The 13,621-nt window shown below is 43.2% G+C and overlaps 1 protein-coding gene across 1 annotated transcript in view; it reads left to right on the plus strand.

The window, feature by feature from the left end:
- The first annotated feature begins 11,534 nt into the window (after window positions 1–11,534).
- Window positions 11,535–13,621, plus strand: part of CHM (CHM Rab escort protein) — a 410,199-nt gene continuing 408,112 nt past the window's right edge. Inside the window, exon 1 of the mRNA XM_008159484.3 lies at window positions 11,535–11,683. Within this exon, the coding sequence (XP_008157706.2) occupies window positions 11,535–11,683 (149 nt within the window). The remainder of the gene's footprint in view (window positions 11,684–13,621) is intronic.

The following is a 13,621-nucleotide window of genomic DNA, read 5'->3' on the forward strand; positions in this document are numbered from 1 at the left end:
AATATGTCCTCCCATGCAGTGGGCTCTCCTTCCATTTTATTGATGTTTTCTTTTACTGTGTAAAGGCTTTTTATATTGATACTAGTGCCCCGGTGCATGAAACTCATGCACAGTGTGGGGGGGGGGTTCTCATAGCCCAGCTTGCACCTTCTCCAATTGGGGACCCAATGGGGGACCCTGAAACCAGCAGTCAGACATCCCTTTTACAATCTGGGACTGTTGGCTCTTAACCACTCACCTGCCAGCCTGCCTGATCACCCCTAACTGCCTCTGCCTGCCTTCCTGATCGCTCCTAATTGCCCTCTCCTACTGACCTGATCTTGCCCCCAACTGCTCTCCCCTGCCAGCCTAATCTCCCACCCAACTGCCCTCCATTTCTGGACTGATCTCACCCCCAACTACCCTCCCCTGCTGGCCTGATCTCGCCCCCAACTGCCCTCCTCTGCTGGCCTGGTTGCCCCCAACTGTCCTCCCCTGCTGGCCTGATCTCACCCCCAACGGCCCTCTCCTGGTGGTCTGGTTGCCCCCAAATGCCCTCCTTGCTAGCCTGATCTCACCACCAATGGCCCTCCCCTGCCAACTTGATCTCACCCCCAACTGCCCTCCCCTGCTGGCCTGATCTTGCCCCCAGCTGCCCTCCCCTGCCAGCCTGGTCACCCCTAACAGCCTCTGCCTTGGCCCCTACCACCATGGCTTTGGAAGGAAGTCGGATGTCCGGAAGATGGGCGGTCGACCTGGTCAAATTAGCATATTACCCTTTTAGTAGTATAGATAGATTATATAGGATAGGATTGCTTAAATGGGGGAGAGCCTTTTTCATCAGTAAGAGATGCTTTTGGCAGACAAAACTACATAATCCCTATATCTGGACTGATAGCCAGCCATATGAAGTATACTGCCAAACCTGTCATTAAAAAATTGAACCGCTTTCTTATACCTTACACCAAACAGCTGTTGCCTTTAAAACCCCTCCTCAGCCCCCACCTTAGGTTCTGCCTTTGCAGTTCACCCAGATTAGGTTCTGATTGGTCGGTTTCTATGCCAATCAGAGTCAAAAGCTCCGCCTCTTAGGCAGCCATTGGCTCCTTGCAGTACACCCAGATTTGGTTATGATTGGTCAGTTTCTATGCCAGTCAGCATCTTCAGGCCTATCAACAGGCCTGATCAGAGAGGTGGGGCTGATCAGCAGCCCGAGAGGAGGCCAGATAGAAAGAGAGGTGCAGCTGCTGGCCAGTCCCAGAGTGAAAGGGAGAGGCAAGTGCTGATCAACAGCTGCCATGGAGGCTACAGATCAGACCCAGCTTCTCTCTTTCCAGGCCTCTTTCTGGGCCTGATCTGCAGCCCCCTTGGCAGTCAGTGTTGGGTCCAGGCTCCCGCAGCCAAGGCAGTCAGTGCTAGGTCACCACGGCAACCCAGCACTGACTTCCAGTTGGTTGAGCCTCTGGTCTTTGTGATGTTACGGACCCTGGGTTTTTATATATTAGCATTAGTCCTATTTGTTTATTTTCTCCTTAGTTTCCCTTGCCCTAGATGTATCTACAAACATATTTCTACAAGTGATGTCTGAGATTTTGCTGTCTATGATTTCTTCTAAGATTTTTATGTTGTTTTTTTTTAAATATATATTTTATTTTTTACAGAGAGGAAGGGAGAGGGATAGAGAGTTAGAAACATCGATGAGAGAGAAACATCGATCAGCTGCCTCTTGCACACCTCCTATGGGGGATGTGCCTGCAACCAAGGTACATGCCCTTGACCAGAATCAAACCTGGGACCCTTCAGTCCACAGGCCGATGCTCTATCCACTGAGCCAAACCAGTTAGGGCAGATTTTTATGGTTTTACAACTTATATTTGAGGCTTTTATCAATTTTGAGTTTATTATTATGTATGGTACAAGGTGGTGGTCTAGTTTCTTTCTTTCTTTCTTTCTTTCTTTCTTTCTTTTTTTCTTTCTTTCTTTTTTTTTTTTTTCCATGTATCTGTCCAATATTCCCAATACCATTTACTGAAGAGGCTGCCTTTACCACATTGTATGTCTATGCCTTCATTGCCAAATATTAATTGAGCATAATGGCTTGGGTCAATTTCTGGATTGTCTGTTCTGTTCCATTGATCTATATGCCTGCTTTTGTACCAGTACCAGGATATTTTGAGTACAGTGGCTATGTAGTATAACTTTATATCTGGTATTGTGGTTCCTCCAACTTTGTTCTTCTTTCTCAAGATTGCTGCAATTATTTGGGGTCTCTTTTCATTCCATATACGTTTTTGTAGTGTTTGTTCTAGAACTATGAAATATGCCTTGGTATTTTAATAGGGATTGCATTGAATCCACAGACTGCTTTGGGTAGCATGAACATTTTAATGATGTTGATTCTACCAGTCTGTGAACATGGTATATTCTTACACTAGTTTCTCTATCAATTTTTTCAACTTTCTGTAATTTTCTGAGTACAGGTATTTTACCTCCTTGGTTAAGGTTATTCCTAAATATCTCAATATTTTTGTTCTAATGGTAAACAGGATTGTCTTTTAGTTTCTCTTTCTGAGAGTTTATTATTGGTGTATAAAAATGCCTTGGAATTCTGGGTGTTAATTTAGTATCTGGCTACATTACTAGATTGATTTATTAAATCTCGTAGTTTTTTATGGAGATTTTGGGGTTTTCTGTGTACAATATCATAACATCTGTGAATAATGACAATTTTACTTCTGTCTTTCCAATTTGGATGGCTTTTATTGTTTCTTCTTGTCTGATAGCTATGGCTAGGACTCCCAGTACTATGTTGAATAAGAGTGGTAAAAGCAGATATCCCTATCTTGTTCCTGTTCTTAGAAGAAAATGGTTTTAGCATTTGCCCATTGAGTATGATGTTGGCTGCAGGTTTGTCATATATAGCCTTTATGATGTTGAGATATGATCCCTCTACTTCCACTTTGCTGAGAGTTTTTATCAAAATAGGGTGTTGGCTTTTGTCTAATGCTTTTTCTGCATCAATTATAAGATCATGTGATTTTTGTCTTCTAATGTGTTTATGTGCTGTATCAGATTTATTTTTTATGAATATTGTACCAGACTTGCACCCTGGAATAAATCCCACGTGGTCGTGGTGTATGATCTTTTTAATGCATTGCTGGATAGATTTGCTAATATTTTTTGAGGATTTTAGCATCTATGTTCATCAGGGATATTAGCCTGTAATTCTCTTGCTTTGTAGTGTCTTTATCTGGTTTTGGAATTAGGGTAATGCTGGCATCATAAAAAGAGCTTGGAAGTGTTTCTTCCTCTTGAAATGTTTTTAATAGTTTGAGGAGGATAGGTATTAGTTCTCCTTTGAAAGTTTGTTAAAACTCCCTTGTGAAGAAATCAGGACCAGGCCTTTTGTCTGCTGGGAATGTTTTTTATTACTGCTTCATTTTCTTCAGTTGCTATCATCCTATTCAGGTTTTCTGATTCTTCCTGACTGAGTTTTGGAAGATTGTATTTATCTATGAATATGGCCATTTTGTCCAGGTTATCCAGTTTTTTGGAATATAGTCATTCATAGCATTTTTTTATGATCCTTTGTATTTCTGTGGGATCAGTAGTTACTTTACATTTTCCATTTCTGATTTTGTTTATTTGGGTCCTCTCTCTTTGTTTCATGATGAGTCTAGCAAAAGGTTCATCAACCTTATTTATCTTTTCAAAGAATGAGCTCTTGGTTTTATTGATCTTTTATATATATATTTTTAGACTCTGTGTCATTTATTTCTACTCTAATCTTTATTATTTCCTTCCTCCTACTTTGGGCTTTTCTTGTTATTCTATTTCAAATTCTATAAGTTATAGAATTAGATAGCCTATTATAAGTTTTTCTTGTTTTGAGATAGCCCTCTAAGGACTGCTTTCACTGTGTTCCATAGATTTTGGGTTGTTGTATGTTCATTTCCATATTTCCAGAATATTTTTTTTATTTCTTCCTTGATATCTTTGGTAACCCATTCATTGTTTAATACATGCTATTTAACCTCCATGTGTTTGAATGTTTTTGAGTATTTTTATTGTAGTTGATTTCCAATTTTGTGGCATTTTGATCTGAGAAGATGCTAGATATGATTTCAATCTTTTTGAACTTGTGGAGAGTTAGTTTGTGTCCTAAAATGTGATCTATCTTTGAAAATGTCCCATGTTCACTTGAAAAGAATGTATATTCTGTATCTTTGGGGTAAAATATTCTTAAATGTCAATTCATTCCATCTGATTTGGTGTGTCATTTAGGATTGCTGTTTTCGTGTTGATTTTTGTCTGGACAATTTATATAGTGATGTAAGCACAGTGATAAACTCTATAATATGATCGTATTTCTGTTTATCTCTCCCTTAAAATCCTCCAGAGGTGCTTTTTATATTTGAATGTTCCTGTATTGGGTACATATATGTTTAACAGAGTTATATCCCCTTGTTGTATCGATCACTTTAGTATTATGAAGTGGCCTTCATTATCTCTCATTATGGCCTTCACTTTGAAGTCTATTTTGTTGAATATGAGTGTTCCCATCCTGTGTTTTTTCTTTTTTTTTTTTTTTTTCATTTCAATTTGCCAGGAATATTTTTTCCATCCTTTCACTTTCATTAGTGGGTCTCTTATAGACAGCACATATATGAGTCATGTTTTCTTATCCATTCAGCTACCCTATGGCTTTTGATTGGAGCATTTAAGTGATTTACATTTAAGGTTATTATTGACTAGAGGCCCGGTGCATGGATTCTACACTGGTGGGGTCCCTCAGCCTGGCCTGCAGGGATCAGGCCGAAACTAGCTCTCTGACATCCCCCAAGGGGTCCCAGATTGTGAGAGGGCAGTTCTTGGGTGATGCACCCTGGAATCAAGCTCCCTCCTCTCTGATTCTGGGTGCATCACCTGAGAACCGCAGCTGCCAAGTCACCTCAACTTGGCAGCTCCTGCATTGAGTGCCTGCCTCCTGGTGGTCAGTGTGCATCATAGCTACAAGTTGGCTAGTCAGTCAGTCAGTCGGCTGGTCACTTAGGCTTTCATATATATAGACTAGAGGCCCGGTGCATGACATTCTTGCACTGCGGGGGCGGTCCCTCAGCCCAGCCTGCGCCCTTTCACAGTCTGGGCCTAAGCCAGCAGTCAGACATCCCTCTCACGGTCCAGAGCTGTCGCAGTCCGGGACCCCTTGATCCTTTCTGCCCACCTGCAGCAGAGGCAGGAGAGGCTCTTACCACTACTGCTGCACTCAGCAGTCATGAACCTGGCTTCTGGCTGAGCAGTGCTCGCCCTGTGGGAGCACGCTGGCCACCAAGGGTAGCTCTTGCATTGAGCATCTGCTACCTGGTGGTCAGTGCACATCATAGCCACTGGTCATTCTGCCAGTCATTCCACCATTCGGTTGATTTGCATATTAGGGATTTATTATATAAGATATGTTCCCCCTATTTCCACTTTGATGAGAGTTTTAATCATAAATGGGCACTGTATTTTGTCAAATGTTTTTCTGCATCTATTGATATGATAATATTTTTTTTCCTTTTCAAAAGATCTTTATTGTTGACATTACATATGTTCCCTTTTTCCCCCATTGACCCCATCTAGCCTGTCCCTGCCCTGCCTCAGGCCTTCATCACACTATTGTCTGTGTCCATGGAATGAATATATATATACAAGTTTTTGATTGATCTTTTCCCACCCAACCACTGCCACCTTTCCTCTGAGATTCAACAATATCAGTTTTATCCTTCATTTTGTTTATGTGGTGTATCACATTTATTGATTTGTGGATATTGTACTAACCTTGCATCTCAGTAATAAATCATACTAGATCTTGCTGTATAATCTTTTTAATGTATTGCTGGATTTGGTTTACTAATATTTTGTTAAGGATTTTAGCATCTATGTTCATCAGGCATATTGGCCTACAGTTTTCTTTTCTGTAGTGTCTTTATCTGGTTTTTTAATTTATCAATGAACATTTAGGTTGCTTCCATATCTTGGCTATTGTAAATAATGATGCAGTGAATAAATGGATGCATTTGTCTTTTTTAATTAGTGTTTTGGGTTTCTTCAGCTCTATTGGAATTGCTGGGTCCTTCTTTGTCTCTTGTATTGGCCTTTGTTTTAAGTCTATTTTATCTGGTATAATTGTTGCTACACCAACTTTTTAAAAATTGCCTTTTAATGAAATATATTTTCCCTCCCTTTATAGTATGTGTCTGTCTTTCAATATGAAGTGAGACTGTTGTATACAGTATTTGTAAGGATCTTGTGTTTTTACAGCTGTCAGAGGGTGTATTGGGCATGAGGGATTTAGCAAAAAAAAGAACAAATTTATGGACGTAGACAACAGTGTGGTGATTGCAGGGGGAAGAAGTGAGGGGAGGTTGAGGACAGTATATGGAGCATAAATGGTGATAAAGACTTGACTGGGGGTAGTGAACACACAATACAGTGTACAGATGATGTGTTGTAGAATTTTGCACTTGAAACCGGTGTAATTTTGTTAACCAGTGTCACTCCAATAAATAAAAAATGGAATAATAAAGAAAGAAAAAAATTAAATTGTTGATAGATATGTATTTATTGCAGTTTATTAGTCATATTTTTAATCTTTTTTCTTCTTCTTCTTAAAGAAGTCCCATTAACATTTCTTTTTTTTTTTTTATTTCTTACCCAAGGATATGTTTTTATGGATTTTTAAAGAAAGGGGAAGGTAGAGAGAGAAAGAGGGAGAGAGAGAGAAACATCAATGTGAGAGAGAAACATCAATCAGTTGCCTCCCATATGCACTCTGACCAGGGATCAAACCCACAACCAGGATATGTGCCCTGACCAGGTATTGAATGCATGACCTAACATTTCTTATAATACTGGTTTGTTGGTGATGAACTCATTAAGCTTTTTCTTTTCTGGGAAGCTCTTTATCTGACATTTGATTCTAAATTATACCTTTGCTGGGCAAAATAATCTTGGTTGTAGGTCCTTGCTTTTTATCACTAAGTATTTCATGCTAATCCCTTCTGGCCTGCAAAGTTTCTGTTGAGAAATCAGCTGGCAGTCTCGTAGGAGTTCCCTTGTAGGTAATTGTTTTGCTCTTGCTGCTTTTAAGATTCTCACTTTGTTTATAACCTTTGGCATTTTAATTATGATGTGTCTTGTTATGGGCTTTTTGGTGTTCATCTTGTTTGGGACTCTCTGTGCTTCCTGGACATTATGTCTATTTCCTTCACTAGGTAGGGGAAGTTTTCTGTCATTAGTATTTCAATATGTTTTCAGTATTTTCCTCTCTCTCTTCTCCTTCTGTTAGCCCTGTGATATAAATGTTTGTACACTTGATGTTGTCCCAGAGGCCCCTTAACCTGTCATCATTTTTTAAATTCTTTTTTCTTTTTGCTGTACTGATTATGTGTTTTCTGCTACTTTATCTTCCAAATAGCTTATTCAAATATATGCTTCATTTAATCTACTGTGGATTCCCTCTAATGTATTATTCATTTCACTTGTTATATTCTTCATTTCTGACTGGTTATTTTTATGGTTTCTATATATTTTTATGCTGTGGAAATTCTCCATAAGTTCCTTAAACATCCTTATAACCATTGTTTTGGTCTCTGTATTGGGCAGATTGCTTGTCTCCATTTCATTCAGTTGTTTTCCTTGAAATTTCTTCTGGTCTTTCATTTGGGGAATGCTTCTTTGTCTCCCATTTGGGCTGCCTCCATGTATTTATTTCTATGTATTTTATGTAGAGCTGTTACATCTCCCAGTATTGGTAGAGTGGCCTTGTGTAGTAAGTGTCCTGTGGAGCATAGTTGTGCAGTCTTTCTGGTCACCTGAGTGGGTTGCTCCAGGTGTGCTCCTTGTGTAGGTTGTGTGTGTTCTCCTGTTGTAGTTGAGCCTTGATTGCTGTTTGGAGGTTTTGACCCTCAGGCTTACTAGTTATAAAGTCTGGCCATAACCACAGTGGATGAGCTTCTGTGAAAGGATGACTTTATGGAGCAGGATTTACTTTAGTGTGGCTCTAGTGCCTGCCAAGTCTTCCCTTTGTGCTGTTTGTGGAGGTGGTTGGGTGGTACTCTGGTGTGGTTTGAAGCTGGTAACTGGGTATGTTGGTTCTGGGTGCCTTTGCTAGGTGCAAGACAAGGTTTGCTGCTGCTTATGCCCTACCCAGGGCCTCCTGAAATGAGCTACAATGTGATCTGTAGATGGTTGCCTCTTCTCCTGAGCTTGGAGATACTTGGAAGTGGCTAAGGTGAAAATTAAGACTGGATGCTACTAAAGCTATAATTGGAGCTTCTTAGCAAATGGTATTGAGCACCATGAAGCCATATGCTGCTTGTTTGGGGGTTGTAAACTTTTGAGAGGTTTTAGAAAAGTCTATGAAATGAACCAAGATAGGCTGTTGGCATGAAAAAGTCACTGAGACCACAGATATTTTTGATGAGGCAGGATCTCAAGGAATCATCAGAATGTGAGGAACAGTGTCATCTAGGTTGATGGAGACTAAGATATGGTGCCTGCCAACTGGTTCTTTGTGGAGAGAGCTAAGCAAAGGATAGTGTCTTCTGCCAGCCCTTCTGCGTGAGTGAAAGCTGTCCTTCCAGCACTCATCCTGAAGGCAGAGAGTTCAGTTATTCTCCATATATCCATGGTGCCTTTTGAGCTGTTGCCTGAGTGATGGAGCTCAGAGAAAGTGAGTCCAAGTAAGTCTATACACTGGCCCTTTAAGAGAAACATCAGATCTGGGACTCCAGCAGCCCTTTGTCTCAGTAGCAATCTCCACTGGTTTTATGGGGACTTCTCTTCTTGGCACTGGAACCCTGGGCTTGGAAGCCTAGTGGGGAGACTGAGACACCTTGCTCCTCTGGGAGGGGAACTCTTAAACTGAGATATCCCTCCCAATTTTTATCTGCCACACGTGGTTGTTGGACCTGCCCATTCTGTGTTTCTGCCCCACCTTCCACTCTTGATGTAGCTTCTTCTGTATATTCGTAGTTATAGGACTTCTGTTCAACTAGAATTCAGGTGGTTCTTAATGATGGTTGTTCTGTAGTTTAGTCATAATTTTGAAGTGGTCATGGGAAGTGGCAAGTACGCATTTACCTACTCTACCATTTTGAATGAAAGTCTACATACACATTTCTAAATATATGCTTATATTGTTACTTTTTGATTAATCACTTTTAAATATTACCTTTTGGTTTTCCCTTATACTCTATAAGAATTTAGTTCCCTTATACTTCAACCCTATCCTTTCCCCTCATCCATAATCCTAGTATAGTTATATCACAATTTGGGGAAAACCTGTATTCAGGGTTCACATTGGTATGATCATGTACATGTTATTCATAGTTGAGCCAATTAATATACTGGGATTACACTTTCCTTTTCTAATAATTTCTTGTTTTTCGAGATGTTAACAATATATGCCGCATATATACTTAGATTTTTTTAAATATATTTTTATTGATTTCAGAGAGGAAGGGAGAGGAATAGAAACATCAATGGTGACAGAGAATCATTAATTGGCTGCCTTCTGCACTCCCCCAACTGGGGATTTAGCCTGTCACCCAGACATGTGCTCTAACTGGGAATCAAACAATGACTTCCAGGTTCATAGGTCAACATTCAACTACTGAGCCACACCGGCTGGGCTATACTTAGATTTTTATGTATTTATTGCTCTTTCATCCAAAAACACCATCATTGTCTCAATAGTGTTTTCTACATAAACAAACAAATTAGATAATTCCTCAATTCCTATTTTCTCAGAAGTCTTTCCTCCTGGAGTCCTTTACTTTTTCTTCTCTGCTTAGGGTTAGTTTCTCTCCAAGTCATCCGCATGCCCTTGGTCATCATCCTGTGTTGGATCCCATGTTCCTTTATTGGAACTCTTCTTGGCACTGGAACCCTGGGCTTGGAAGCCTAGTGGGGTTTCCTCATTTACTCCTTTCTTTTGATATACCATATCCTCCAGTCATTTCTGAGTGCTGCATAGAAGTTACTTTTTGAGTCCTGGCATATCTGAAAATATTTTTATAACTACAGTTGGTGGCCTGGTGCACAAAATTCGTGCATATTAAAAGAGAATTAATTAGAATAAATATTTTAATATTGCTATTAAATATTATTTAAATTGCTGACGCTGGGGTGGGGGGTGCAGCCTCAGTTCCGCTGGACTGGCACTGGGGCGGGGGGTGCTCCTTGAGGTCCCCCGTCAAGCCCCACTGGGCAGGGGGCATAGCCTGAGGTCCCCTGTCAAGCCCTGCTGGGCAGGGATGCAGCCTCAGGTCCCCCGGTGCACGCCGGGCGGGCTTACCCAGCGCAGGCTGTGTGTGGGGTGCAGCCTTAGGTCCCCAACACAGAACCAGGGTGGGGGGCATGGCCTGAGGTGCCCCAGCCCAGCACCAGCATGGGGGGCATGGCGTGAGGTACCCGATCAAGCCCCACTGAGTGGGGGTGCAGCCTCAGGTCCCCCAGTGCATGCTTGGCAGGGGGCACAGCCTCAGGTATCCTAGCACACCCTCAGGTCCTCTGGCCCAGTGCTGGGGTGAAGGGTGCAGCCTTAGGTCCCCCGTCCCCATGCCAGGGCAGGGGGTGCAACATCAGATCCCCTGGCCCAGGGTGAAGGACATGGCCTGAGGTCCCCTGTTAAGCCCTGCTGGGCGGGAGGGAGGGGCCTGAGGTCCCCCGCCTTGGCCCAGTGACATGCAGCCTCAGTTCCCTATTGATTGTTTGTTACAGTAACCCTGCCTCTGCTGTGGGTGCAGCCATCTTGTGTTACGGGAACCCCACCTCCACTGTGGGCGCAGCCATCTTGTGATGGTGTGAGGGTTAATTTGCACATTACCTTTTTATTATCTACACTAATAAAAGAGAAATATGCTAATTGACAGTACCTCTGCTACACCCACAGCCAATCAGGAGTGATATGCAAATTAACCCAACAAAGATGGCAGGTAAATTTGCACATGCAGGAGGGGCAGGCAGTGCCAGATGCCACCCTCAGGGTACAGGCCGTGATCAGGGACCAGGCAATAGGAGGAGGCAGCATCAAATGCCACCCTTGGGGTCCAGGCCGTGATCTGGGACTGGGTAGGTGAGGCAGGCAGTGCCAGATGCTGCCCGCGGGGTCCAGGCCATGATCAGGGACCAGGCAGGTGAGACAGGCAGCACCAGATGCTTCCCACGGGGTCCAGGCTGCAATTGGGACCAGGCAGGCAGAGCAGGCAGTGCCAGACACCACCTGCGGGGTCCAGGCCATGATTGAGGACCCAGTCAGACAGGGGTGGCCAGCATCTCCAGGATCACTGTCTGCCCCCGGGCTGCCTGAGGACACCAGTGGAGCAGGCCTGGGTTGAACATTTTAATGAAAATGGGATGCCTGTGCGGCACCCCACAGTGCCCCATCCCTGACAAGGGGAGGGCAATGGACAGTTAGGAGGCACCGGGGCTCAGAAGAGACTGGGAGCAACCTGCAGGTGAGCTACCAGGAAGAGGTGCTGAACCATGAGGACACTGAGGGCTGACTGATGGAGGAGTGCAAAGGTGCAGACGAGGCAGCTCTCACAGGCGCTGAGCTCAAAAAACTTAAAAAGCACATTGACAACCTGATGGATGAAATCACCTTTCTGAAGAAGGTGCATGAAGAGGAGATCGCCGAGTTGCAGGCGCAGATACAGTACGCTCAGATCTTCGTGGAGATGAGATTGACATGTTCCCCAAGTCCGACCTCTCCACCGCGCTCAAGGACATCCGCGCCCAGTATGAGAAGCTGGCTGCCAAGAACATGCAGAATGCCGAAGAATGGTACAAGAGCCACTTCACCATGCTGACCGAGAGCACTGCCAAGAACACCTACACTGTCTAAGAGCCGCCGCCTGCTCAAGGCCAAGACCCTGGAGATCAATGCAAGCCGGTGCATGAACGAAGCACTGGAAAAGCAGCTGCAAGAGATAGAGGATAAGCAGACGCCGACGTTAGTGCTATTCAGGACACAATCAACAAATTAGAAAATGAGTTGAGAACTACAAAGAGTGAAATGGCACGATATTTAAAAGAATACCAGGACCTCCTCAATGTGAAGATGGCTTTGGACATTGACATTGCAGCTTACAGGAAACTCTTGGAAGGTGAGGAGACCTAGCTCAGTTTCACCAGCGGTGGGAAGCATAGACAGCAGCTACTACCAGAGTTCCCAGGTCTTTGGTCGACCAGAAATTAGCTGATAATCGTATGGGAGCTCCCTTGTAGGTAACTTTTTTTCTCTTGCTGCTCGTAAGATTCTCTCTTTGTCTTTTGCCCTTGGCACTTGGTGTGGTCCTCTTTGGATTCCTTTTGTTTGGTTCTGTGCGCTTCCTGGACTCGTAAGTCTATTTCTTTCATCAGGTGGGGAAAGTTTTCGTTCATTATTTCTTCAAATAGGTTTTCAGCATCTTGCTCTCTCTCTTCTTCTGGTACCCCCAAAATTCTGATGTTGGTTCGCTTGAAGTTGTCCCAGAGACTTCTTACACTATCTTCAACTTTCTGAATTCTCTTCACTTCATGCTTCTCTGGAGGAGTGTCCTTGGCTCTTTGTATTCCAAATCTTTGAGTTGATTCTTGCAATCCTCTAGTCTGCTTTTGGGTCTCTGTATAATATTTTTTATCTCAGTCAGTGTATGTTTAATTTCTAGTTGGTCCTTTTTCATATCCTCGAGGGTCTCATTGAATTTATCGGCCTTTTCCATGAAATTCTTGAAAAACCTTATAACCGTGGTTTTGAACTCTATGTCCAGTCGCTTATTCTCCTCCATTTCTTTGGTTTGTGATCTGTTTCCTTGCCTTCTCATATTCTCTGCTTCCCTGGGTTGGTAGGGTAGTTTTGTGTACTAGGTGTCCTATTGGTTCAACGGGTCAGCCTCCCAGTTACTTGAGGTGGACACTCTTGGTGTACCCTTGTGTACTGTGTGTTCCCCAGCAGGAGCTACAGCAAGGGCTAGTTTTCTCCTCCTTTGCTTGGGCGGTTTTGGAGCAGTCTGACTGGAGCTGCAGTTGGTTAAGCTGCTCCAGTCGCTCCTTCCCTTCTTAAGACACCAGCTATGTCGAGGAGGAGCAGATCAAGGTGGAAGAGACCATTGAGGCTGCAAAAGCTGAGGAAGCTAAGGATGAACCCCCTTCTGAAGGAGAAGCTGAAGAGGAGGAGAAGGAGAAGGAAGAGGCTGAGGAAGAGGAAGGAGAGGAAGAGAAAGAAGGTGCCAAGGAAGAATTTGAGGACACAAAGGAGGAAGAAGTAAGTGAAGGTGAAGGAGACGATGCCCAAGAAGCTGAGGACGAGAAGAAAGATGAAGGTGCTGGGGAGGAGCAAGCAACAAAGAAGAAAGATTGAGCCTCCCTTTCCTTAATTATTTCAAGAATAATCCTCCTGAAACCAGGTCACCAACCAAGCAGTTGAGTTCCCGATACTATATAAATTAAGAAGTCAGAGACAAAATGGCAGCGGAATAGACAGACGTGACCTGAGCCTTGTCCTGGAGCAAATAGAGTGAGCAGCTGAAACAAGTGGAATTCAGCCCGAATTTGGCAAGGAGACGCAGCTGGTAAGATAGTTTGCAGCCGGGAAGGGCAGAGGTCCCCTGAA

Source organism: Eptesicus fuscus, chromosome 1 (genome assembly GCF_027574615.1).
Source record: "Eptesicus fuscus isolate TK198812 chromosome 1, DD_ASM_mEF_20220401, whole genome shotgun sequence".
In the NCBI taxonomy this organism is placed as follows: Eukaryota; Metazoa; Chordata; class Mammalia; order Chiroptera; family Vespertilionidae; genus Eptesicus; species Eptesicus fuscus.